This window comes from Solanum dulcamara, chromosome 12, assembly GCF_947179165.1.
Source record: "Solanum dulcamara chromosome 12, daSolDulc1.2, whole genome shotgun sequence".
Taxonomy (NCBI): Eukaryota; Viridiplantae; Streptophyta; class Magnoliopsida; order Solanales; family Solanaceae; genus Solanum; species Solanum dulcamara.
The window spans coordinates 6,563,445-6,589,925 of NC_077248.1; the positions used below are offsets into that span (position 1 = coordinate 6,563,445).

At 33.5% G+C, this 26,481-nt stretch overlaps 4 protein-coding genes and 1 long non-coding RNA gene across 6 annotated transcripts; 2 read left to right on the forward strand and 3 right to left on the reverse strand.

The window, feature by feature from the left end:
* Positions 1 to 1,201: 1,201 nt before the first annotated feature.
* On the forward strand, positions 1,202 to 9,888 carry LOC129876039 (oxysterol-binding protein-related protein 3A-like). The gene is made up of 10 exons (XM_055951326.1): positions 1,202 to 1,533; positions 3,286 to 3,379; positions 4,297 to 4,413; positions 4,512 to 4,584; positions 4,678 to 4,796; positions 4,917 to 5,038; positions 5,717 to 5,893; positions 6,902 to 7,046; positions 8,416 to 8,594; positions 9,496 to 9,888. The coding sequence occupies exons 1-10, from the start codon at positions 1,418 to 1,420 to the stop codon at positions 9,743 to 9,745; spliced, it is 1,392 nt and encodes a 463-aa protein (XP_055807301.1). The 5' UTR covers positions 1,202 to 1,417; the 3' UTR covers positions 9,746 to 9,888.
* A 1,385-nt stretch (positions 9,889 to 11,273) lies between these two features.
* Positions 11,274 to 12,811, reverse strand: LOC129876464 (UPF0161 protein At3g09310). 2 transcript variants are annotated; one of them, XM_055951913.1, is made up of 5 exons: positions 12,630 to 12,811; positions 12,473 to 12,542; positions 11,950 to 12,054; positions 11,682 to 11,822; positions 11,274 to 11,511 (listed from the first exon to the last, which is right to left on the reverse strand). In XM_055951913.1, the coding sequence occupies exons 1-5, from the start codon at positions 12,759 to 12,761 to the stop codon at positions 11,453 to 11,455; spliced, it is 507 nt and encodes a 168-aa protein (XP_055807888.1). In that variant the 5' UTR covers positions 12,762 to 12,811; the 3' UTR covers positions 11,274 to 11,452. The 2 variants fall into 2 exon arrangements, with proteins under 2 accessions (XP_055807888.1, XP_055807889.1); XM_055951914.1 differs by having other exon boundaries at positions 11,950 to 12,009; positions 12,630 to 12,809.
* A 603-nt stretch (positions 12,812 to 13,414) lies between these two features.
* Positions 13,415 to 17,514, reverse strand: LOC129877657 (probable protein S-acyltransferase 16). The gene is made up of 7 exons (XM_055953177.1): positions 17,076 to 17,514; positions 15,030 to 15,122; positions 14,847 to 14,948; positions 14,549 to 14,626; positions 14,375 to 14,473; positions 14,189 to 14,284; positions 13,415 to 13,961 (listed from the first exon to the last, which is right to left on the reverse strand). Exons 1-7 carry the CDS (start codon positions 17,346 to 17,348, stop codon positions 13,848 to 13,850), a joined length of 855 nt encoding a protein of 284 aa, XP_055809152.1. The 5' UTR covers positions 17,349 to 17,514; the 3' UTR covers positions 13,415 to 13,847.
* Positions 17,515 to 18,734: 1,220 nt separating this feature from the next.
* Positions 18,735 to 24,911, reverse strand: LOC129876448 (laccase-17-like). Its single transcript, XM_055951897.1, has 6 exons — positions 24,784 to 24,911; positions 24,528 to 24,679; positions 23,588 to 23,832; positions 23,360 to 23,488; positions 20,695 to 21,660; positions 18,735 to 19,072 (listed from the first exon to the last, which is right to left on the reverse strand). Exons 1-6 carry the CDS (start codon positions 24,901 to 24,903, stop codon positions 18,942 to 18,944), a joined length of 1,743 nt encoding a protein of 580 aa, XP_055807872.1. The 5' UTR covers positions 24,904 to 24,911; the 3' UTR covers positions 18,735 to 18,941.
* Positions 21,328 to 25,181, forward strand: LOC129876449 (uncharacterized). Its single transcript, XR_008763376.1, has 2 exons — positions 21,328 to 21,622; positions 24,819 to 25,181. It is a non-coding gene; the product is annotated as an uncharacterized LOC129876449 (long non-coding RNA).
* The last annotated feature ends 1,300 nt before the right edge of the window (positions 25,182 to 26,481 follow it).

Consider the following 26,481-nt stretch of genomic DNA (forward strand, 5'->3'; position numbering starts at 1 on the left):
TATAAGCAACTTTCAACTTATTTACTTAAAATAAATCTATCCAAACAGACTCTAAATCATGTTTTACCTCATTATACCTTGTAACATGTGTAATTTTCCAGGTATAATTCCTCCATTCATTTACCTACATCATTGTCCACTTTATTTTTATTCAAGACAAGGATAAATTTCTCACCTACAAATAGTGGTGTTTCTTCCACTGTGAAATACATGTCAAATAAGATGAAATGAAATATGTTTAAGTGTGGAAAAGTATTGTAGTGTGAAGTAGTGAAACAAAGAATTGAGATAAAAATATATTCTAAGTCCTCAACTATATTCACTGTACAAAAGAGGATATCTATATGTCGAAGATAGATGTTCTTTTGGTGGAGTTTTGGACTCTTCAACTAATTCGGAGTTGCTTGAATTGTACAACTTTGTTGGGTTGTTGTATCCCGGAGAGGCCAAGTCAAGAGTATTACTGCTGGATTGATGTAGATAATGCCGCAGCGAATTTGAATCTCTTTAAAGAAAGCGAGATATCCTCGTTTCAGTCTAAATGAATTATTTATTTATTTTTTTATATTTTATTTTTCAATTGTAATTTATTATAATTATGATATATTACACAAATAATATTATTTTAATAAATATAGTATTTGAATAATTTGTATCATTATCTATTATTACTTAATATCAGACATTTATAGTTTAAATGATAAATATATCAAAAAAATAAGATACACGATATAGAGCCCGTTTGGATGGGCTTAAAAAAAGTAACTTTTATGTATAAAGTGCTTTTAGAACTTTAAAGTGCTGAAAATTATTTTATAAATAAGTAGTTGAGTGTTTGGATAAAAGTGCTTAAATGAGAAAATTTATGTGAATTTTAGGGTTAAAAGAATAAAAAGGATAATTTGGGAATTTAGTTAAAATATAAGGGATATAAAAGTAATTTCCATGGTCAAAGAAAATGACTTTAAGCACTTAGAAAAAAAAGTTAGGAATCCTAACTTTTCATTTTTGATTGACTTTAAGAACTTTCTGGCTTAAAGTTAGCATTAGTCAAACACGTCCAAAAGTTAAAAAGAGGTTTTAAGTCGGTAAACGATAAAATAAAATTAACTACTGGTAATTGAAAGCTTAGACGCGTAAATGCGTTTGGGGGCGGACGAAAGAAATTGAATGCATCGCTAAAAATGTGAATTTTGACTTGAAATATAAAACAAAAAGAGGACCCGCCACTGACCTTCCTCATTTCTTCTCTCTAGGCTCCAAATCTTTATACAAATACCCCACAAATTCCACTTTAATTATCTCAATTTTCCTTTTTTTAGATTCGGGGTTATTCAGATCTTGCTTCAAATTCTTATTAATCCTCAAAAAAAAAAAAGAAGAGTTTTTTTTCATCTTTTTTTGGTAAATTTTATCGATGGCTTCCAACAAAGATGGGAACCAAAGCGGTAGTGGTGGTGGCGGCGGTTTTTTCTCCTCTTTAGCTTCGAGTTTGACCAATTTGGGTAGTGCTATGTCCAAATCGGTTAATGGGTAAACCCTAGTTTTATCCCTTTTTCTTTCTAATTTCAAAGAATTGAAGAAAACCCAGATGGAATTTTTAATTTTTGCTCCGAAGTTGACTGTCAATTGAAAATTGCCTGCAGATCGGGAACTTTGATTCAGCTTTTTTGCTACCCCCCCTCCTCCCCCCCCAATATTCTCAAGTTTGCTATTTGCTGTTGTGTTTACCTCAAATATGTTGTCTTTAACTGATTAGGTGCTTTGTTGATGTGGAAGTTCTAAATTGTATTTCTTTGTTTTAGAATCTTTCCCCTCTAATGTTCCCAAGTTTGATATTTGCTATTGTGGTTCGTGGTTACCTCAAACATGGTGTCTTTTACTGATTAGGTGCTTTGCTGATGTGGGAAGTTTTAAATTATAATTCTCTGTTTTAGGATCTTTTCCCTCTAATGTTCCCAAGTTTGATATTTGCTATTGTGTTTACCTCAAAGATGTTGTCTTTTACCAATTAGGTGCTTTGCTGATGTTGGAAGTTCTAAATTGGGATTCTTTGTTTTAGGATCTTTTCGCCCTTTCAAGTTGAGTGCAATAAACACAAAAAAAAATCCTTTTTTGACCTAGATTCATTTGATGGAGATATCTGCAATTGCACATTGTAGACAGGAGCAGCGTGCTGATACTTAATACCTTGGGTGCTTAAAGAATCTTAATTTCTCTTTATGTGTCTTAAGTTCCATCTTTTTCATTTCTATAGTGCTTGAAATGCAACTTGAACTTGTAACATCAACTGCTATAACTGCTTAGCTGTTTAGGTTACAGTATCAGCCTGTGCGAAGTTGTTCAGAGGTAATTGAAGATGCAATCTTGAAGGAGGCATTTCGGCCAGTTTATATGCTTATGCTTTATTTCTTGAATTAGCTGATCTGGTAGTCATCAAAATGACTTATTCCGACTTCTAACTGGGTCGAGTCAGCTAATAACTGTGTATTTCACTAAGATTCTGCTTAATATCCGAGAATTGATGCACAATGCACTTTCCAGCATAAAGAAAGAGGGACAAGCAGAGGTTAAAACTAGCAGTAGTTCAAAAAGTTGAAACTTTCTCAAACTAATTTCGGGTGGAAAGTGTTCCTGTTATTGAAGAAGTAAATGGAATTGTAGTTGAGTTAGCACAATGCACAATGAACAATGAACAGGCAAAGTTGTTGGGCTGTTGCTTCAGTCGTTCTTTAATACTGTTATGAAACCTAATATTCATATACCAAGCTTGTTTTTGTTTTCTGTTTTCTTTTTTCTTGTACATGTGCTCAGTTTCCAAATAAGAGAAGTTATGCCTCACCATCTCTATCTTGTACAGAAACATGGCCCCTGCCTGTTTATGATCGCTGTACTATTTCCGGCAAGAAACATGAAATGTGGATGATAAAGTAAACTTTGCCTCCTTTTGAAACATGAAAATGCAGGAAACTTTAAGTTTTGGTGACAGTTGGTACTCCATGTAGTTGATCCATTATCTTGTTACTCAATATTTATGCATGCCGATAATTAAAGTGTGAAGTTTTATCGATGTAGTGGTTTTCATTTGTTCTCTTGTCTCTTCTTGGGCTTTAGTGAATGAATATATCATCAGTTTCCATTGTCATGCTTGATCAATCTCCATCAAATCGGCAACACTCTGTTATGTAGACAAATTGAGATCTCATGATATACCAAATCTTTTCCTTTGTTTTAGTAACTTCTGATTTTTATGGGAGTTTTAGTCACAAGCTGTTATTTTTCCAGCATGCTTGGTTATGAAGGTCTGGAAGTCGTAAATCCCGAAGGAGGCAATGAGGATGCTGGTGCTGAAGCCCAACGAGGAAGATGGAAGCAGGAGGTATGAGTGCTCTTCCCATCTAATCCCAAAGGGTTGAATGTGTTCTAGGTGTTTGAGTAGCGCTCTCATTATTTATCTGGTTTTCTATAATCTGTAAAGAGAATTTTGGCTCAATAAATTGTTTATACCTCCAATATATTTGGGGAAGAATGTTGCCTTGGCTAATACCCATGGACAAGACAAAAGCTCAATATCTGCACCCTTCCTTTGTTCCTCGTACTTATCCAAAACTCCAGGAGACGCACCAAGCTTTGCCTCATCTCCTTTTTTGCATTCACCTCCAAATAAAACTTTTCATTCAGCAGATACAGGTGTATGCTGTTAGCTTTTGGATTGATAATTACCACATATTACCAACATGGGTTGTGGTGCAGTGGTGGGATTGCTTCACCCTTAACCAGAGGTTCGGGTAAAAATCTTGTTGGGAGCGCCACCCCCGAATGGGCCTTGCAGTGCGCGATCCGAATTTAGTCGGGGCTCCACGGATTCCGGACAACGGGTGGGAACCAAAAAAAAAAGAAGATAATTACCACATATTCCTTCAAAGCTATTTACTCATGTAAATGCTAGTTTCTGGGTGGTTAGTAGAGAGATGGAGCTTCTATCGAGGATAAGAAAATTTTATATTAGACCTTCCCTCATGGGAGAACCAAGCGATTGGATGAGTGCTAGCGCTAAAGTCGGTGTTTCTTCCTCCCTTTGCCACATTTAACTCCTATGGCAATTATATTAAAACTTAGTTATAAATTCAAAAATGAATAGTTTCTGATTCTTAATGATTAGCCAACTTTTGTCAACGGACAACTAAATAGGAGTAGAAAGTCGGACAACTAAATAGGAGTAGCAGCACCAATATTTTTTTGGGGCTAAGTGTAGATTTTTTGTTGAGTCCATTCACACTTATGAGGTTTTTGCAGGATCGTGATAATTATTGGAAAATGATGCAAAAGTACATAGGTGCTGATATTACCTCGCTGGTGACATTGCCAGTTATTATTTGTGAGCCTATGACCAACCTTCAAAAAATGGCAGAGGTGTGTTTTCAATTAATTGCAGGCTTGCAGCATCCTGCTGTATTTTTGCTTTAATTTTTAGGTGAGGTATTATACTGATGTAGCAATTCTATTGGCAGTTGATGGAATACTCCCATCTACTGGAACTGGCAGATGAGTGCGAGGACCCACACATGAGATTAGTATATTCCGGTAAACAATCTACTGCTGTAGTTCTTAGCATCACTCCTATTTTGAGTTCACTGTCTCATTAAGTATGATACAACGAACAATTTGATTTTTCAGCAACATGGTTCGTATCTGTATACTATGCCTTACAACGCACATGGAAGCCCTTCAACCCCATTCTTGGTGAAACTTATGAATTGGTTAACCATGCTGGAATCACTTTTGTTGCTGAGCAGGTGAGTTGTAGAGTGAATTTTTTCCTGGATCAAATTTCAGCTTGTCCTTGGTTTCCTTGTCAGATGTCAATCATTATTATTAATTTTGTGCTCATGATATTAAGTCTTGTACTGTATCAGGTTTGTCATCACCCACCAATTGGTGCAGCACATGCAGAAAACGAACATTTCAAATATGATATAACCTCGAAGGTGAAATCCAAATTCTTGGGGAACTCAGTTGAAGTCTATCCACTTGGCAGGTAGGACCTGTTATATCAAATTTCCATTTCTTATTTATCAGATGTCGATTTCCTGTTTAAGAGGGCATACTTGGTTGTTTTGTTGCTAAGAACTTAAGAGAACCGTAAAATACCCAAAATTCTGGAGAGGAAGAAGTTAATAGCTCTTCAATAATCACGCAAGGAGTTCAGGCAGTTGCTCTTGGGGGACCTTAAAATTAGAAGCATCTTTATTTAACCACTAGGGTCTGTTTGAAACATGTCCATGTTTGTGTGAGAGATATGTTTACTTCTGTCTGGATGATGGTTCCTTTTGTTTTGGCCAAGTTTAAGTGCTGCTTTAGTGTAGAATTAGAACTATTTATTGAACTTCAGGATGTAGCGGAAATGTTGACTTGCAGGACAATGTTTTCAGATGTATTATTTGACAGCTAACTATCTATGAGGTGATTGTCTTTTTGCGACCTGTTCCTGAAGTATAGCTGAAAGGACAGCATGCACAAACTTTATACATTGGGAGATCATCAATTCATCTACCCCTTATGTTATCTTATCCACTCTATGATTAATTAGGAAATAATGTTAATAGTTGCCTGGCCCCTATTTCTGGTTCCAGCTAAAAAATGCTTAGTTATGTCACAAATTGCAGACCAAGTCCTTTCTGTATCTTCATTTTTGATTCATTCTGTTGATGTGCAGGTCAAGGCTCACACTGAAGAAGTCTGGTGTTGTCCTAGATTTGGTGCCGCCTCCAACAAAAGTTCACAATCTTATATTCGGGCGAACATGGATTGATTCTCCTGGGGAGATGATCTTGAAGAACTTGACGACAGGGGATAAAGTGTTACTGTATTTTCAACCTTGTGGCTGGTTTGGGTATGATTGATTATATTGTTGCTCTTCTCTTCAGCTGTTTAATGTTTCATTACAACAAAGTGCTAGAATGCTTTCCCTTCCACGGATCTTTTAGAAAATACACCCTTTAGATCAATTAAGAACCAAACAGTATGTAGTGTAAAAGGATGGGTTTTTCCTTCAAATTTCTTTAACTTATTCTGGTCTTTTCTTAGCAAAGGAAGTACTGATTGCTCTCATTCTTCACCGCTAAGCAGTTCTTGGCGGATTGCGCGATCCTTACTCAAATTAGCGCATAGTGGAAGAGAGAGTTCAAGGGATAAATGCCCAACATAAAATTTGAAATACCAGAGGATGTGATAAAGATTCTAGGTACTCCTCCTACTGCCAATTAGGTCTCGAAAGGAAGCTCACTTCTTCCATTAGTATGGTGTTTCATAATAGTTTGAAATCCTGTCCTTGTTTCCTTGTGAAGGTTTGACTTCGAGATCCTTGAATCTCGGAGGATTTGTGATTGATTTTTAGTTGTTTATAGCGATTATGACTTGTTGCCAACTCTCTGCGCTATCAAATGATGTCAACTAATGTTAAACATTTTCTCTATTTCTTCGAGTAAAAATGTTGATGTTTCTAGCTTTCCTTCTGTATGGTTATCAGATTAGCCTTGAATGAAAATACTTTTACTTGATTAAAAAGTGGTTATCAGACTAGCGTTAAACTAAAATCTAAAGCATACTATGTCCTTATTGTACTTCAATATTAGCATCTATCAAGCTGACCTGTACAGAGCTCTGTCCCCCGGTGGACGGTTCATTGCCTACCAGAAAAGTGAATGTTACTGTTTTCTATATCTGGGTCCTAAGACAACTAAATTACATATTCCTTGCCAATAAGAGGTTGTAGAGAAGATGTTCTGACTTAAATTTTCCTTGTTTCTTATTTTTTCTTTTATAAACCAATCACCTATCAAATATTTTCCTTCTTTTCCCTTTTCCTTTTATTTTCTCTTAACTATCATGTTTTTGGCAGTGCTGGTCGCTATGAAGTTGATGGATATGTTTACAACAGTGAGGAAGAACCCAAAATTTTGATGACCGGAAAATGGAACGAATCTATAAGTTATCAACCCTGTGATTTGGAAGGGGAACCCTTGCCAGGCAGCACTATGAAAGAGGTAAATTTCAGCTTTCTTTCTTCAATAGTAACCTTTGGTCCAATCCACCTTTTTTTTCTCTTCTTATTTTTCTAATCTGAAATTCTGTTTGTTTTGTTTAATTGTAACCCCTGTCTTTCTGTTGTTTTGGCTTCTTTTTCTCGTCATGACTTGAAGTATGTTGATTCCTCCAGAGCTTGCAACTGTGTTTGAATTTTCTTAACCAGCATTAGTTAGGTTAAAGTATGCGTCATATGTTTGCAATATCCAAATTGTTGCTAGGATAGATCACAAAGTACTCCGTGCTTGATTTGGAAAGCTTCGAAATTTCTGGAGGATCGTATTTAAACACAAGATTCATAAAATGTAAATTCTGTTGTTGTAGACCTGTAGTTAACGTGATAGTAAGCTTTGCTACTTTTGACCTTCAAATCCCCTTATAAAGAAAAGAAAGAGGAGAGCTTACAGAAATAGACATAGTTACCTGATGGAATAGATAGGTCCCCACAACTATGAAATTCGCCGCTGGGGAATTCACACGAAAGGGAACGAGGAATTCTCAACAAAAAAAGTGCTCGCTGAACTGAATGTGAAAGTATTTTTCCATCAGATGACTTTTCCTGTAACTCTACTCTCGACTTGGATTATATATCCAAAAAGGTCCGCTCTCGGTCATTCCACATGCTGCCTAGCAGAGACGTGGTTATCTGCAGTGGATTCTCTCTTTTGTAGTAGATGCCGAATGTGCTGTGCCCCATTGACTAAGAAGGGGTGGACACAGCAGCTACGTGGACCCCTTCCTTTCAGTGCCCGCGCCTTCCCGGGCCGAGCCAGAATTTTTTATTAGAAAGGGCTGACATAAGCTATGTTATCTATCAATCATTTAGACTTTCATACTTCCCAAGTCTGTGTTCCCCTAATATACTGAACTTCAAAATTTTCAGTTACTATCCAAGTAAAGTAAATATCTCATAAGAGGAGTGAATAATGCTTAGGACATCTATATAGGGGTACTGCTATGACTTTTAGAAATATAAACCCTTGAAAGTGGAAGCAAAAACACTCTAGGCCATTTTTGAAATACATCCTATATACAAGTGCTGCTATTTCTACATTTTAGAATAGAGACGTTAAAAGTTGAGGCTAAGGCACTCTAGGCCAGGTTCACATGTATGCTTATCATCGAAGTTGGGATAATTTTTAATATTATGTTGAGGTCTTGAATTCATTTACACTGAAACCTTACATGGTGCAATTATTCTGGTTCATCAGGTTCCATGAAGCTTGATGGCATATTATGATGTCTAAAATGATGATAGTTGTGGTCAAGTGAAAATTGCAGACTATTAATTTACTCAAATTTCCACATTCAAATTCTTGCTTGTTTCAGGTCTGGAAAGCTGCCGAAGCTCCTAAAAATGATAAATTTCAGTATACATGTTTTGCACACAAGATTAACAGCTTTGATACTGCACCTAAGAAATTATTAGCATCTGATTCTCGCTTGCGCCCTGATCGTTATGCACTTGAGATAGGTGATGTGTCCAAAGCTAGTTCAGAAAAGAGCCGGTATGCATCTCTCTCTCTCTCTCTCTCTCTCTCTCTCTCTCTCTCTCTCTCTCTCTAAGGTGTTCTTTTGTCGATCTGCATGTTACTCTCTTTGCTTGTGTGTGCATAGTGAACTTTTAGCATTTTAAATATCAAATCTAGAGCATTGGACCTTTCTGTGGCATGAAGTTTTCTGAATAATAATACTCCACTTTTCCTAGATTATATCCTTGCTTTGTAGTCCGGGGCGAAGCTTAACTTGAAGGTAGTTCAATTGAATCCTCTTCATCTAAATAGAAGAGCAAAAACTAGTTTTTTCTTATTGTTGTATATAAGCTGTTGAATCCCTTTGACACAAGGAAAGTTCTAGTTAAGTGCAAAGGGGGGGTTCATAAATTGCTTTAGGACATGGGCTCAAATCTAAGTGTAACATCTTTGAACCCCCCCCCCCCCCCTCTTCCCCCCAAATTGTTTGTAGTGAGCCACATCGACGCACACGGTCTTGATGTTAAAAGATACCATCCAGTTTGTTACCGTCAGTGTATCAATTGTCATCCTAGGGTGGACTTCAGGGTTTCTCCAAGGATCTCATTTCCTTGTTGAGTAGAGACATTTTCTAAAATAAATAAATAAAAAATAATAATTTGATCTTAACCACTTGGACAGGATAGAGAGGACAGAGAAAAGAAAATACCAGGCTGTTCTAGTTGAAGTTGATATTACACAGCTAAACAAATAGTTCAACTTGCGTCATGTAGTTCTTAGTTTTTCCATTGGCAAAATAATTTTTGGTCGAACAATAAAATAACAAGCCTTCTCCTGCCTCACGTCTTCCTTCAGTGCATAGTTAATTTGTTGCTATTCGGCTACAATTGTCTGAATCTCTTACCTTTTGTTGGTTTATTTGGTTTTATCTCTTCAGTTTGGAGGAGAGGCAGAGAGCTGACAGGAGAATAAGAGAGGCCAAGGGCGACGAATTCAAACCAAAATGGTTCAACTTATCAAATGAAATTTGTCCTACACCTTGGGGTGACTTGGAGGTGTATGAGTACAATGGCAAATATCATGAGCATCGCGCAGCTATTGATAGTTCTGATGATGTTGAAGAGGCTGATGCTAAAACAACTGAATTCAACCCTTGGCAATATGAAGATTCAGTAGTTTCTGCATAATTGGTTTCTCTTATCTGTATCTTGTGCTTTTTTTTGCAGAGTACCTTTTCTCTTTTACTGTATTAGGCCTATATTAGGTCTGCATTCTTTTCCAGGGAGTTAATTCCTATATTTTATCTATCTTGAGATTGATAAATTTTGTACATATGGTTGCACTGAAAGTATTTTTTTTTTTTTGAGATTTTCTTATACCGCAATAAGTAGGATTAAATTCATGTACATATTGTTCAGAGACAACTTATGGTTTGGGAACAGATTTCATCAAGGTTTGAACCATAGTATTTCGAATATTTTTACTTTGTGCCTCGTACAATTGATGCAAATTGTGTGCAACTTCTTATTTCATAAATTGGTGAATCCAAAAATATGAATTTTTGGGTTCAATACTTTATGAAATGAAAACAGATTGGGTCCATTAATTTGTGAAGCAAAACGAAGTTTTACGCAACTTGCGTCAGTTGTACAAGGCACAAACTAAAGAATAGGTGCTTGATAATCAACTGCATACTGTTGCTCTAATGTTTTACGAGGCTAAGGAAGATTGTTTTGTAAGAGATTTGAAAATAATACACTAGGAAACTAGAAAATGAGCATGATATAAATGATGTTGTGATGGGTCAAAATTGTGCGGTGAATTGATAGTCATTTTATCATTCCTAAGTCTGTTAATTAAGTTTAAGTAAATCATTCACCAAGGCGTTAGATATGGTTTTTTGTGATGAGACAATAATACATTTAGCACTTCAACACTTCTCATGTTAGCTTTTAGTTTGGCAGCAAGTAAGAAGTACGGAAACCATTCTGAACAAACTAAGCAGCTCAGTCAAGTCTTGATATTATCTTGTGAGGCTTCTTCACAATAGAATAGATTAGTCTTGGTAGAGATTCAAGTGTAAATCTTTTAAGCTTTGGTTTCTGGCATACTGCAGATATAAGGTATAAATAAAAATGACTCAAGTCACCTCAACCTAACATGCAGGATGCAGCCAAAGGAAAAGAGAGTTTTTTTTGCGCTTTGGGTCCTTGTGAAATAGGATAAAATGTGCCACTTCAAATACATTGTAGGGCTAAAGGTGCTATTAGGTTGTCACAGGGTAAGGAGGACAACTGCAATATTGCGTAGTTGATACAGTCTTGATGCATAACTTTAAATTACAATTGAATAAGATTCTTTTTGCTGGCCCAATTTAGAATTTTCATGTCCGCATTAATTGGTACATCGATCACATTTGATCTTAATGTTCTGCCACTTTATTGCTGAAGAAGTAAATTATCGGACGGGGTTATATGAAGATGGAAGTCTACCACAAATGACTATCTAAGTAACAAATGTAAATAACTTTCAAAAGTGGTGTACTGCAGGTTTAGTTTAGATTATTTACTTTCAAGTATGGTTTAGATTTGCTGCCCTAATGGGTGGCACTACTCCTCCAAGAACACTCGCATCCTATACGAATCTTCATCATTAACAACTTTTTTCTTGCATAATTGTGCAGCTATTAGAAGATAAACAATTACTCTGAAACACTAGAAGTGAACTGCATTGATAAAACAATAAATATTCTATTTAACATCAGCTAGAGAAGAATGCTACTTTGACCTGCATTAGAGAATACCATAACCAATGCTTATATACTTTTTACAATATCAAAGTTTTGCATTCCCAAAAGCCAGATACCTGTATTTCTGTTTGATGAGTATTAAGTGTTATTCCTGCGGTGGACTTTCCTCATCGAACCATCTCGGGGGATCAAAACCAGATCCTCCTGTCATGTTTGAAAATATAGTATGAGCCACATACTAAGATCTTACTCCAAGACTTATCAACAAAGTTAGAAGTATCTCACTTGAAGCTAAGAATAGAACATGCCAAATTTTACTTCACTAAGCTTCAGAGTGACCTCAGAGTTTTAAGCCAACGATGAAACAACATTACCTAGTGGGTTACAGCGACAAAGACGCCAGGCAGTCAAAACTGTCCCTTTAACAACTCCATATTTCTTGTAAGCGATCATGGAGTATTCACTGCACGTTGGTATATAGCGGCAACTTTTTGGCATTATTGGTGAGATTTCCCCTGCTTAACAGTCAACGGTTACACAGTCCTGCTGATCTTTATAGCATAAAAGTAAGAAATTTGAAACAGCTCAACAGACTCGAGAACAAAAATGTCAAATTTTAGCTAAAACATATCTACAACTTACTTTTATAGAACTTGAGCATTGATAATGCAGCTTTGACCCCCAAACTATCTCCTTCTTCATCTGAATTCAAAGAGCAACCACCAAATTTCAGCAAAAATGCAGTCCCTAATTGTGAACAAATTGCAGATCCAGGTCACAGCAGTGTGTGCACTTATACAGTTTTACCAAGAAAAAAACTTGCATACATCCCATGTTTATACTGAACCAATAAACTCTTGATCACTTTGGTAGCTGGTAAAAGTTATCCATGTATTAGTAACGTATTTTATGCAAGGATTAGTTATTACAACTTCTATTCTGCATAAAATAATATATAAATTCCCCCACAGCTTATACGTGTTGAGTTATGCGGGTTTTTAAATTGTCAAATAAACATCCTATAAGTTATAAAAAAATTAATACATGAATAACTTGTTTCTTATCGGCTACCAAACGACAAGCCAAAAGTGATTCTTACTCCATTTTTTAATAATAATTAAGCTAAGGAAACACTTAATTTTAGGCAGGCAGTGAGACTTGTTACCTTGAGAGTTGCTGTCGCCGGAATCGGACCCACTAACGATACATAAGCTCCGACTCTGCTGCCTGTATTTCTACAAGGAAAAAGAAACAGAAATCCATAATTATGGTTAATTGAGAACCGAAAAGGTAAGAGGTGGAGTTGTAGAAAATGAGGCTACTTTTGTCCGTGGAAAGAGAAAATTTGACTGTTGCGATGATGAACTGAAGGTGTAAGTTGATGAAGAAAAGGGTTTCCAGTGGGAGTAGCTGTCTAGCGGCATTGATTTTGATGGAAGACAGGAAGATTGCATTTGGGATGAATTTCGTGATTATCTGGATGCAGAACTTATGGTGAGAATGAGTGGCCATTCGAACTATAATTTGTTATGTTGTATCAATTTATTTGACACAATTTAAAATTTTGAGATTTAAATTCTAACATTTAATTAGACAGAGAAATTTAAGTGTTTGAGATAAAATTTATATAATAAATATTATATATTATAATAATTAATAATTTAAAATATTTAAAAGACACATAAAATTTTTTAATTAAAAAAAAATTTGATTGATTTTCAAAATTTCAATTGTGCCACGTAAAAGATCGAAAAAATACGCAAATTGACCCTAAACTTGTTACAAAAATTGAATAAAAAGGAAAAAAACCTTTGTCATCAAAACATTGTCCTTGGAAAGATATCATCTCTGTAACCGTCATTTATTTTTTTCCATTTTATGTTATAGCATATGTTTTTATAACAACATTTTGGTTTTAGCAATTAAAAGATAATCAAATGATGCCGTTACAAAATTATTTGACTGTATCGCACATATTTTTTTGAAAATTCAACAAATTTCAGAAGATGATTCAGTAAACAACAATAGCTAAATAACAAACAGATCAGAAAGGCTCTCTTGCTCGCCTTCCACAGAAATACTTTTTGACACAAGTCATTCCCTATGAAATTGCTCCAAAAAATGTTAACGTTACTCATTTTGTAGTTTGAATGTATTACAAGTTTACAACTATTTGAGCTACAGCAGAATGCTCTAAGTTAGCTTAGATAAGGGAACTTCTTTTTGTACATCACGTAAAATAACTCACAACTATGAACAATGCTAGTATCCTAGGTCCAACTACTTCAATTCTCTTGTTACCTTCGACTATAATGCGACTGCTGATGGAGGACCGAACATCTCTTAGAACCGATAGAAAACAAAAACTTGATGACTGCCTCCGTGTTGTATCGTTTGGCAGTCTGAAACAGGACTCTTCTTAGCTCTTTCACACGAAGAGTGGAGCTGCTACTTTACAAGGTAAAAGCTAGACTTGCACAGCTGCACCAAGCTGCTTTGGCGAACAAATAGTTTACATCTCTGCTGTAAGAAGAAACATTTCATTTTGATACTGGCGTCCTAGGTACACTATCAAATGCTGTCCGAAAACGAAGGCCAGAATCAATATGCTTTGTGGAGGGGAATGGCCAGCAAAGGACATTTGGACCTAGAACCTGCATTGCCAAGGAAAACCAATTCAAACATTGATATAAATAGGTATCAAGTGCGATAAAGCACATGCGTCTCAACGGGTATGCTCTAGTAAAACAAGAAAGTTACATATAGTAAAAGAAAAATAACAATGATTTTTTGTAAAAAAAAAAAGAAAAAGCTGAAGGTTATCGTGAAAGAAAGGAGAGGAAACACTGGAAGAGAGAAAGCAAGAGGAATAATGTCCTACTGATGTCAAATTCTCGTATGCACCAAGATCATATGGATGTGAATAGACATAACCTCCCTTTTCAGCAACGCACATCGCTCTCACACCTTCTTGGTACTGGAGAGCATGAATAACCTTCTTAGTGCTATTACACATAATATGCCACTGAAGAGAATTGAATGATATATCATATTGCAGTTAACAAACCTCAATTGTTGTTTTGTTTTGCAAAATCAGGTAAAAATGCCAACCCAGGAAAAAGCCCAGTGCCAAACTTAGAGGGACTAGTATAAGCCCTGAGATAATCTATCAACAGGAAAAAAGCTTGAGCAAATTGACAAATGAAGAATTAATAAACAAAAAATATTCATGGCAAATTACATATACAACTCTGAAAGAGCTTTCACTTTGCTGGTCATCCTTTGGAGATTCTATAGTTATGCTACCAGCAAGCAAAACCTGAAGATATGAAAATAAGACTTGTTAAAGGTTGAGGATTGAAAACAAGTCATGCTTCAGCCATATATATATATATATATATATATATATATATATACATAATAACAAGAATTGAATTAATAGATGTCAGTAATAATGGAAGATAGAACATACTTGAGAAACAAAAGACAGTCATAGCATCCAAAGATTCTGTACAAAGAGTGCCAAAATGCAAACTTACCAGGGAATATATGCAAGAAACAACAGCATACATAACAAAGATGAAGAAGATCTTGTAGTTCGCATGGCCCACACAATTATTCATCCACACGCAATGATGATCCTTATATCCAAAATGAAACACTTTTAATTCAATATGCAGCACATCAAGATAAAACATAAATGAAATATAGACTAGGCATACCATTCGTAGTACACATCTGTTACATATACGACAATGATGAGCACGTGGAGGCTTATAAAGGGAACACTTTTGGCAGTATCTCAAATCCCCACCCTGTAGAATAATTCATACAATTAAATTACACCCACCAAATTTGAACACAAACTTGATACTATCAAGTAAAGAATATTACTACTTCACAGCCATTAATGAGAGCTTCATTACAATTTTTTGTTTCGAAAATAAAATTCAAGCAGAATTTCAATCTCAGTAAAAAGAATATGTAATTTAGTTTCACATTATCTGATCAAAAAATAAAATATGTTATTAGCAATACTAAATATTGGTTATGCATATACTTCAATATTCTGATATCATTATTGTAGGAATTCTGTAAAATATAAAAGATAACCTAACCGCATGTTAGAAATGTTGATGAACAATCAGGTGCTTAAAACTTCATTGAGAATGGAGAATAGTCATCAGAATTATTACTATTAGAGCATCAATAAACTACTTTTCTTGCTATTCATGATTAAAACATATTAGAATATTCAAAATATAAGCGCTACTTGAAGTATGCACAGCCACATGAACAAAATCAACTACTTTTCTTGCTATTCTCAAACAAAGCATGTGCAATAGAACCCCAATGCTACTTTTATATGGGACAATTTGGAAGGAGAGAAATATGATATGTTTTGAAGCCAAAACTAACTCAATTCAGAAGATAAAAGTGAAACTGTTATAGTTTTGCTTGCCTTTTGGTGTAACAAAAACTTCTAATAAGGCAGAATCTATCTTAGACTTCACAGAATTCCTCCAAAAATAGATAGGGAGGTTTTAAGTTTTTAAGTTCATGCTTGGACATTGTAAGCGACAGTACAGTCTTAGAGCTGGTATTGTTGATACTTAATAATACCTTACCTTCAAAAGAAAAACGAAGTTTAAATTTATAAGAGAAGTAACTTTTTGGTTCTACAAATAAACAGCATGATAGGTGAAATTAACACAATAAAGAAGCAATCAAGCAACGAGGGAATAACATTTACTGGAAATTTCACAATCCTACCATAGAGCTAAGGCAGTACTCTATAGATGGTAACTGCTAGCTGAAGTATCAAGAAAGTACGACCATTTTGTTTTTGCACCAGTCACATTTTTCATTCCCGTATTGGGGGAGAAAGACATTCAATTCCACGATTTGAGAAGATTGGAAGAACACCAATAAATGGATTGAAAAGTATTTAGAGACCAAAAGTATGGAATGTTTAGGAGAACAGAAACATCCTTTCTTTAGATTTATAACTAGCATTAATATTGAATTTTCATACACAGTAGGCATGTTTTGACTTATGACACACTTCTAGAGTATGCTGCTTCTTGAAATTACCTCTAACTCCGTATCTTTTCCAGTTAAATATCCATTCCCGACTCAATAATTAATCTCCTTAAAACTTGGGGAATTAGTCTCCGCAACCTTAAAATCTAGCAACAAGCACAGTAAAGAGCCAAACTAGTACACCGTCTCCTTTACTTAGCATATGCTACAGAAGTTGAGCAAGATTTTTCGACAGAATACTTATCTTAGTATATGCTACAAAGCCAAACTAGTACACCAAGTCCTCCAATTACTGAATGAAGACGTAATAAGGTTTTTACATGTCATAACTCCATTGACATGGTGTTTCCTTAGCTAGAAACGGATAAAAATGTTTCCTTTAGGGTGTGTTAGGTATGGAGGAAAACATTTTCCAATTTCTGGAAGAGGTAGTCACTAAATTCATGTACTTGTTTACTTTAATACTTGAAATTATCACTAAACAAAATGTTATTCGCTATATTAATACCATATTTATTATACTTGTTTTCCCTAATCCAAACAAAAATGTGGAAAATAATTCTCAAGGTAAAAACATTTTTCCACCAAGCAGAAATACAATTTGAAGTAATATTAAACACTTATAATATAGAATGAAAGCTAAAAAAAATGGCAGAACTGGAAAACACAAACTAATAATTCAAACCAAAAAAATAATTAAAAAAATCTGAAAGAAATGCAAAAACCTTGCGTTTGATCTCATGAACGATGTTATCAGGGTCTTCAACATCGGGTACAAATGAGCTAGGAACCTGACCCGGATCGGTGTAGATGGCAAGGGCATAATTGGAAATGCACATAACAGCAACGACGGTGAAGAAGACGGCGTTAAGCATCCCAGGGGACGACCAAAGCCCAAACCACTGATCAATGAAGACGAACACCGTTGAGAAGTAGATGAATGCAATGGCGGCTATGACGACGGTGACGTGGAACGAGAATCCGCTGCCACGTTTCATTTCCCGACGTCGGAAGGATCACCGCCGGCGAGAATTTAACGGTGGGGTTGGATCTAGAAGGATACAAATAGGGGCTTATTTGGAGTTTAGTGTTTGGGTTCATAAAGTTTCTTTTATTATCAGAAAATGTCCGGTTGGTCTTAACTTTTTAACACTTTTGTCCACCTAAAACAATGCGAAATTGTGAAGTATTTTACTACTACCAACTAATTCCATAATTTTTTAAATATAATTTCTTCAAACCAAAGTTTCATAATAAGCTACTATTTTTATTATACTTCGATTTTATGTATCTTATTTTTTTTTTTAAAAAAATTGTTTGAAAAAATAATACGTTCTCTAATTAGTAATAAGAATTAATGATCACACACCTGAACTGTCACTATTTTGCGTGTTTCACATCTGAATAATCTATTTTTTTTTCTATCTGAATTATGACTATTTATATATTAAAACACATGTACTTGAGTAGATAGTAATAGATCAGGTAGGAAAAAAGACACAACCGATAGTTTGGCTAATCAACTTTGAGGTGTGTTTTAATACATAAGTTGTGATAATTCACGTAGTAAAAAGGAAGATGATAATTTAGATAAGAAAGGAAATAACTAATAGTTAAAATGTGAAATAGTGATAGTTCAGATATTTTTAACCATTAACTCTAGTAATAACGACATATTTAATATCACAAAATTTTTAAAAAGTATTTTAATATATGAACATTTTAATTTAAGACTTTCTCTTAATTTCATAAACTTCAATCAAACTAAAATAAAACCCCTAAAAGGAAATAGTGGTTTCGTGTCAATTATAGTAATTTATATTATATTAAATTGGTGAAATTTAATTGTTTTATTATGCTTGAAGTTGAATCTAACTTCCAACACTTTTCTCCCACCAAAAATCACGTCAGGTACTTCACTACGACCAATCAACCAATTTTGCAGCCATTTTTTCATTAATTCTTCGAAACAATCTTATCATTAGACAAGTCTAGCAAACAAATGACATTTCATTTCCCTGTATATATTTCAGTTGATTAACGATAAACTTTTTATGCCAAAACGCAAACGACATACTAATATATATATATATATATATATATATATATATATATATAGTAAGTGGTCATTAAAGTGTTATTCTTTCTGTCCTAATTTATGTGACACGCTTTTCTTTTAAGTCTATCCTAAAAAGAATGTCACCTACCAAAAACAACTTAACTTTAAAATTATATTTTATTCTTAATAAAATGATTTGTAGTCATACAATTGTTCACAATTTGTTCTAGATCACAAATTTTAAAAAATATTCTTTCTTTTTTAGATATTGTGTCAAGTCAATAATGTCGCATAAATTGGGACCAAGAGAGTATTAAGGAACAAAAACCATTTATTCTCACTTGCATATCGAATATATCAGTGGCTCAAAAATTACAAAAGGCAGTCAACTCTTCACCCTCATCTTAGACCATGACATGAAAAGGTCAGTCAGTTACAACAAAAATGAATGTTAAACAAACACACACCCAAAATACATTAAAAAAAAATCAAGACAAAGAAATGAAAGCGCAAATGTTTGAAAATGAAGAAATCAGCACTGAGGAAGATCAGATGGAGGAGGTAGGAGTTTTTGATTGGGAAGCTTTCCATCTAAAACAAGCCATGCCATCCTCAATCCCCAACTTGTATGCACTTCCAAGTGACAATGCATGAACCAAACACCTACAATTTTAAAAATTCATTAATTATTAATCCTTTTTAAATTTCACTAAAGTACAAATTTTTGAAGTGCTCATATTCTTTTCGTCTTATTTTATGTGATATTGTTTAACTGAGTATGATATTTAATTTTTTAAAAAAGCTTTTATAAATTTGTGATTTTTAATATGTAATGATTGTATATCTGTAAAATCATGTTCATTAAGAATTAAACGAGATGATTACTGATCGATTGAGGGAATGAATGGGTTTGGGGTTTGGGTTAAAAGTGAAGCGGATGAGTTAGGTTATATCATTAAGGCGGGTCAAATTTAATTGGGATGAGTTAGAACAAAGTGGGACAGATTAGGTGATGTGGATCATTTAAATGGATGATATATGTATTTTCTATTTTTTTAAAATTGACTATTTGAGTTGTTAGTGAAGACTGGCGCAAATATGCACATTTAGTCATGACAATTAGGGCTGTTCACAGTTTTGGTTAAAATCAAAATCAAACCGAAAATTTAATCAAATCGAATAAGAAAACCGACATTCAGCTTGGTTTGGTTTGGTTTGGTTTTAAATTTGAATAACCGATAATATTTGGTTTGGTTATGGTTATAGAAAAAAATAACCGAATAAATAACCGAACCAAACCGATAATTATATACTTAAAATTTATAATTATTTATATGTATAATATTAGTTTTTCATAAATAATTAAAGATATTTTATACGTTTTAATTATTAATTTAATATTAATATACTTATTTTTAAGGCCCAACCATCCAAACACAACTCTCAAGCCCAATTATAAATTCTAATAAATATTAAACAGCGGTCCAAGTCCAACAATCCAAGCCCATTAGCCCAACTCTCAAGCCTAATTCTAAATCCTAAATTTCTAATAAGCACTAAACACTTGAGCAGCAGACAACAACATAAAGTAAAAGTTAAAACTTTAAAACCCTAGTATCTGTTTTCCTTTTACATTTTTGTTTCTCTCACGTTGGTTTCTCACAAAGTCACAGACTCACAGTCATAGACTAACAGTGAAGGCTCAAGAGCAACCTCAACTCCTCAACCCCAAGTATAAGATTGTCAAATTTTGAGAAGGTTTGTAAGGAGTTTTTCAAATTTTAAATTGATTTTAAGTTTTTTTTTTTTTCGAATGTTTAAGTTGTTTCATTTTCTGTTTTGAACCTCTGTGGGTCGTGAGGAAAAAAGAGTTTCATAAGAATTTGAAGAATGTAGAGAGAGAATATTTGAATTATCTCGGCTAGTCATAAACCGAATAACCGAATCAAACCGAACCAAACCGACAATAACCAAACCCGTGGTTATTATTTTACTTGATTTAGTTATGGTTTTAGACATTTAATAACCGATTAAATTGGTTAGGTTATGGTTTTAATCAATAACCGACCCAAACCGAACCATGAACACCCCTAATGACAAGGGCACAAATAGGCTCAAGTGTTAACAAATGGTATGACCGAGCCATTTCTGACAGTTAGACGACATATTTGAGTTTTTTTTCTGTTTAATTTTCAGAAACAGAAAGATATTATTCTTGTATAATAAGTTAAAAAAATAATAGTATCATGTAAAACGGAATAAAAAAAGTGTCTTAGTCAACTAACCTGGATTATCCGCTAAAAATCGAATAGCAACCCATCCGCCAGATGGCACACCTATAGTGTTCCTCTCAACAGGATCAATAAGATTGAATTTAGCAGGATCCTTAGTAGGGTCAAAATTACCAAAACCTTGGCCAACAACAAAGAAATTGAAGCCATGAAGATGAAGTGGATGACTTTCAGCACCAAGAATACTTGTATCTTGCATGATTAGCTCAACACTTGTATTAAAAGGAAGTACCAAAACTTTAGTACCATTATCAACCATTGTGTTATTTGGAGGATTCCCAGTATAATTGAACCAATTCAATGGATTCACAGGAAAATAAGGGCTATAAATACCCTTTGATTGTCCAAAGAAATGAGATTGAAGCAGAGCAGTTGTAGGCTGTACAAATGACACATTATTTATCGACGCTGCAAATTTGGTCCCGTTAGGACCTTGACAAGTTTGATTTTTTTCACAAGGGTTCGTGCCAAGGCCAACTGTGAAAAAAAAACGTTTGTCAACGGTTTGCGGAACGTTAACAGGAAATTGGGAATTAGCCAAACTTCGAAGCCTTTTACTGAAATTGGTAGCAAAAGAAGTATCATTTAGGGGAGGTAAAATAGGCTTAAACAGGGGAATTTTCTTCGTTAATTTAGTCGAATGAAGTGTTGGGGATTCGTATTCGAGAATTCCAGCAACAGTAGAGTTGTCAAATGTGCCTTGGCCAGTGACATAAGGTCTAGCAGACATGAGAAAAGTGGCATCAGGGTATTCTGATTTGGTTTTCAAAAGTACATTTGTTGTTTGTCCCGGTGTTATAAGTACTGTTTCAGTGTCAAATGGTTTAACATATAATGCATCAGTTTCAACTACTGTGAGTGTATGATTTGCAATGCTGAAGAAAAGTTCATCATTGAGTGCAGCATTGATTATTCTTAGAAGGTATGTTTTCCTTGGCTTGACTTTTAGCTTGAATGTATCTGTTACACAAAACCATTTATAGAGCACAAGTTAGTGTTATAGAATATAATCTTGAAAATAAGATGTAAAGACGACACGATGGCGTAAAAAGTTCATTATGCTAACAGTTTAATTATGTATACACTGTTAAGTGTAAAAAATAAGGGAAAATTACGTGGATATGCAAACATATATTAGTTAATTAGCTAACATAACTATAGTTTGAATTAATTATGGCTCGCGACAAACATCTAGCTGTAGTTACAGTTTGAGTTTTGTATAATTTACACGATTTATACAAACGTTGTGCGCGAATCGAATTGTATAGCAAAATATACAAGCACTACAAATTGAATAATTATACAAACGTTGTGCATGAATTGTATAGTGAAATATACAATCTTTATACAAAAACTGTGAATTGTATAACGAATTATACAAACGCTGCTATAACTATAACTACAAATTGTAATTAACAAACTATAGCTATGGAACATAATTAAAGTATTTTTGAGTGACTATATGCAAAAATTTCCCCCAAAAATATTACACTATCAGATCATTCAAAGGATATTTATAGACAAACGAGATTTGTTCAAGTGGTTGAACACCTCTACCATCAATCGGTAGATTGAGGGTTCGAGTAACACTAGAGGGTAAATGAGAACACTATTGATCCTCCTCGGATGGAAAAAGGAGGATATTTACGAGAAAATCCTCTTAAGAAGTGAGATTTGTAATCTTGAAAATAAAATAGGTCCCCTGCTACGACCGATAAAGATTACTTGATTGTGTAAGAAATATATTTATATTAATAGAGTATATAACTTAAATTCTTTGTTATAACCAATTAAAAAAATGGTGATTGACTTATTACAACTAGGGGTGATAAAATCAAACTCAACCCAACCCGTTTAAGTTTGGGTTGATTATTGATTCGTCTATTAGCTCAACCCATTTCAATCCATAAAAAAATGGGTTGATATGTAACCTGAATTGATTCATTATAAATTTTATTAAAATGTATATTTTTTTTCAATTTGATATATTATATATAGCCATAATAAAAAAAAAGTAATTTTATTATTTACTAAAATAGTTTAAAAGAACAAATAAAATAATTAAACTTAGTAAAAATTGGATTGGATTGGGTCTTGACCCGGTATATAACCCATTACCTAACCTATTTTGACCCAATCCGTTTTGACCCAAACTAATTTGGATTGGGTAGGGTCTTAACCCAATTATGGTCTTAACCCTTTATGACCCGTCCAAACTTGATCCAACCCGCTCGATTTCCACCCCTAATTACAACTCACATAAAAATATAAAAATTCTTGTATATAATAAAATTAAAGAAAAACTTACATAAATCACATAGTGTAAAGGGCTAATTACCATTTTTTTTTACCCTTTTTCAATTTACGAAATCCCTTAAATACATGGTAATCTAGATACATTAATTCAGTAATTCGGATACATTAATTCAGTAATCCAGATACATTAATTAGGCTTTTATGTATCAACATGCAACATTTAAAGCATGATACATTGAACATAGAGATAATTTATGAATCAAAATTAATGTATCCGGATTACTGAATTAATGTATTCGGATGGAAAGCAGGAATTTTTGAAATTTTTTAAAATAGATGAGAGTAATGGAAAATACGGTAAATAAAGGAATGTAATTAGTTAATTTTTCCAAAATTAAAGTACCTTTTGCAGAGCAATTGTACAAGAGCCCTGGAAGGCCATTGATGGTGTAGGCATCAGAGACATTTGGGCCTCCACCACTTTGTATTGCTTGGCTAATAATGGCCTCAGGATCAGTATTGAACCATTCTCCTAATTAAACATCAACAAAATTTCAGAATGAATATTAATTTAAATGGAGAAATTACTGGATCATAAAAATTAATTTGATTTTGTGTATAGATTATGTACCAAAGATGATAGGGACTTCCTTGTATGGTTTGACAAAAGGGTAAGAGACATTTTTCTTAGGAAGGATAATTAGAGGACCATAAAGAGTAGATCTTAGCCATGAAATATGTGCATGCCACCACAAAGTCCCTCTTTGGCCAATAATTGTGTAATTGTATACATAAGTTTGGCCAGTTTGAATGGGACATTGTGTAATATATGCAGGCCCATCTGCCCATCCATTACGAAGTTGTCTAACTCCATGCCTGTTAAGAGGGAAAAAAAAGAAGAAAAAATTAATCCTACATGATCACCTAAAAAAGAGTTTTAACTTCTATACATTAATAGCGCGCGTTTGATTACCTAAAGAATAACTAAAGGTAATTTTTCATAATAAGTGTAATTAGTTATATGGAAAATAAGGGAGTTAATCTGTTACAATAGGCTAAAATACACTAATATTGTACAAAATATATTAAAATATCAGTATATTTTAGTTAAATCATATAGAAAGGACGCAAATAAATGGATTGTGAAATTTTAAAATACACTAATATTGTACAGAATAATTAAAATATCAATAAGTATATATAAGTTAAATCATATCGAAAGGATGCAAATAAATGAATTATAAAGTTTCGTTCCTTTTGGGATAGTTGTTTAGTAAATGGTCCTTTTTTTTATTTACTATTTTGTAATTTATATGAACTTTTTAGATCATGGTTTAAAGATCCTTTTTGAACAAATTAAAAATCTTATGAAAAAACGTTAAATCACTATCTAAAATTTTGTAAATGTCAAACAACGATGTACAACCTAATGTTTTGTCTGTCCCGAGGACTATATTTACATCACTTTTAAAATGTAGAGACAAAATCTGAATGACGACCTAAAAATTAGCATTTGCATATAAAAGCCAAATTAATGTACTAGAAACCATATATAGTCCAAAGAATTATACCAATGAAGGGTAATATTGTTAGGAACATGATTGGTGACTTTTATAAGTAGACGGTCACCCTCCCTTGTCACAATACGAGGCCCAGGAAACTTTCCATTGACTGTCACTATGCTCTTTGTATGGCACAATCTTGTCACATTTTGCATTGTAATCTACATGAATAAAAATTCAAAAAATGTAAAAAAAATAAAATGTTAGTATTTGTAAGAAAACTAAATAAACATATTTGTTAAAAGATTTTTGATATCTTGCATACATTGAACTCATAGTGTCTAGTGATGGCTTGTGCAGGATGAGGGATGAGACATAATGCAAGGAAAACAATAATGAACATTGTCATGGGAACTAATGTGGGAAAAGCAGTAGAAGAACCCATCAATTTAATTTGATGTCTAATTCTTTTTTGAATTGATTTTTGTATTGTAGTTGGATAAAATCTAGCCCCTAAATTTGATGTATATATAGGAGTGCTAGCTAGGTTGGTTAGGTGATGAAAATAGTAGTATAATTTAAAGAAGAACATGAGGAAGAAGTTCAAAATTTTTGTGTACATAAATTGACTAGCTACTATAGTTGGAAAACAACTTTAGAGTGTTGTCAAAGACAATCTAGCTCTATATGTTTTGATTTTTATATTTTACTGAGATTCTAAAACTTTCCTTCGTCGTGATGTTAGAGAAATATTCAAGAGCTTGCATTATATTGATTTTTACATATATGTGATAGGGATGTGCATGGTTTATTTCTTAGCATAAACTTGACACACTTTATCAAATGCACATCTAAACTATGAGAAGTCTTAATTACCACCTCAAATAAAGATTATTGGAATTATTTACCCCCCTAAACTATGAGAAGTCTTAATTAACCCCTCAAACATGAATTTTTGAAATTATCTGCCCCCTAATATGCCACATGATTTTAAAAAATTACCCTGTTTCAATTTATATGACTCGTTTTTTTTTTAAGTAAATTTTAAAAAGAATAACACATTTTTATATTTAGTAAGAAATTTATTTTCGTTCCTATTTATATAGTGTAGTTCGACTCGAAATGAAGTTTAAGAAAAATATTGTCTAAAATAAGTCATAAATATTTGTGTGGCAATAATTATTTCATTAGGGGTAAAATAAAAATTTTAAAGTTAATTTTTAACTAAATATAAAAATGTGTTATTCTTTTTAAAATTTATTTAAAAAGAAAGCGAGTCATATAAATTGAAACATAGTAATTTTTTAAAATCATGTGGCATATTAGGAGCAGATAAATCCAAAAATTCAAGTTTGAGGGGGTAATTAAAACTTCTCATAATTTAGGGGGTAAATAGTTTCAAGAATCTTTATTTGAGGGGGTAATTATGACTTTTCATAGTTTAAGTGTGCATTTGATAAACCAAGTTTACGGGTGATTTTAACTATTAACTCTATTATTATTAATAATAATATTCATATTTCTTAATAATAATAATAATGTTGTGTAAAGTGTTTACATTTGTACACACTACACACCCACTTATCAGATCTTAACACTTATCAATTGATAGGTCTAGTGATAGTTAACTTGTGCTTTTTTATCAAGTTAAATCATGGGGTTGTAATCTTATTAGACTTTCAACATACTTGTTCATTGATAATTAAGCAAATGTTTCAAAGAGAAACTTCTTTTTCTCTATCCAATATTCAATATCTGTATTGAATTTCTCAAGTCTTGATTAATTTGAATTAGTGCACGGCACGTAAAGCTCAACTAAGGAAAAACGCTCTTTATAGCAAGATCTTTTTCATATTTAGAGTTCGAAATTAAAACTTCTACTTAAAAGGGAATGAATCTTATCATTTTCATTACAACTCTTATCGGTCAATAAGATAATCATGTCACGTGTCTATTCCTTTCCAATATAATTACTTATATTAATTAATATTAACATGGAAATGTATTTTAATCGTGCGTGTAA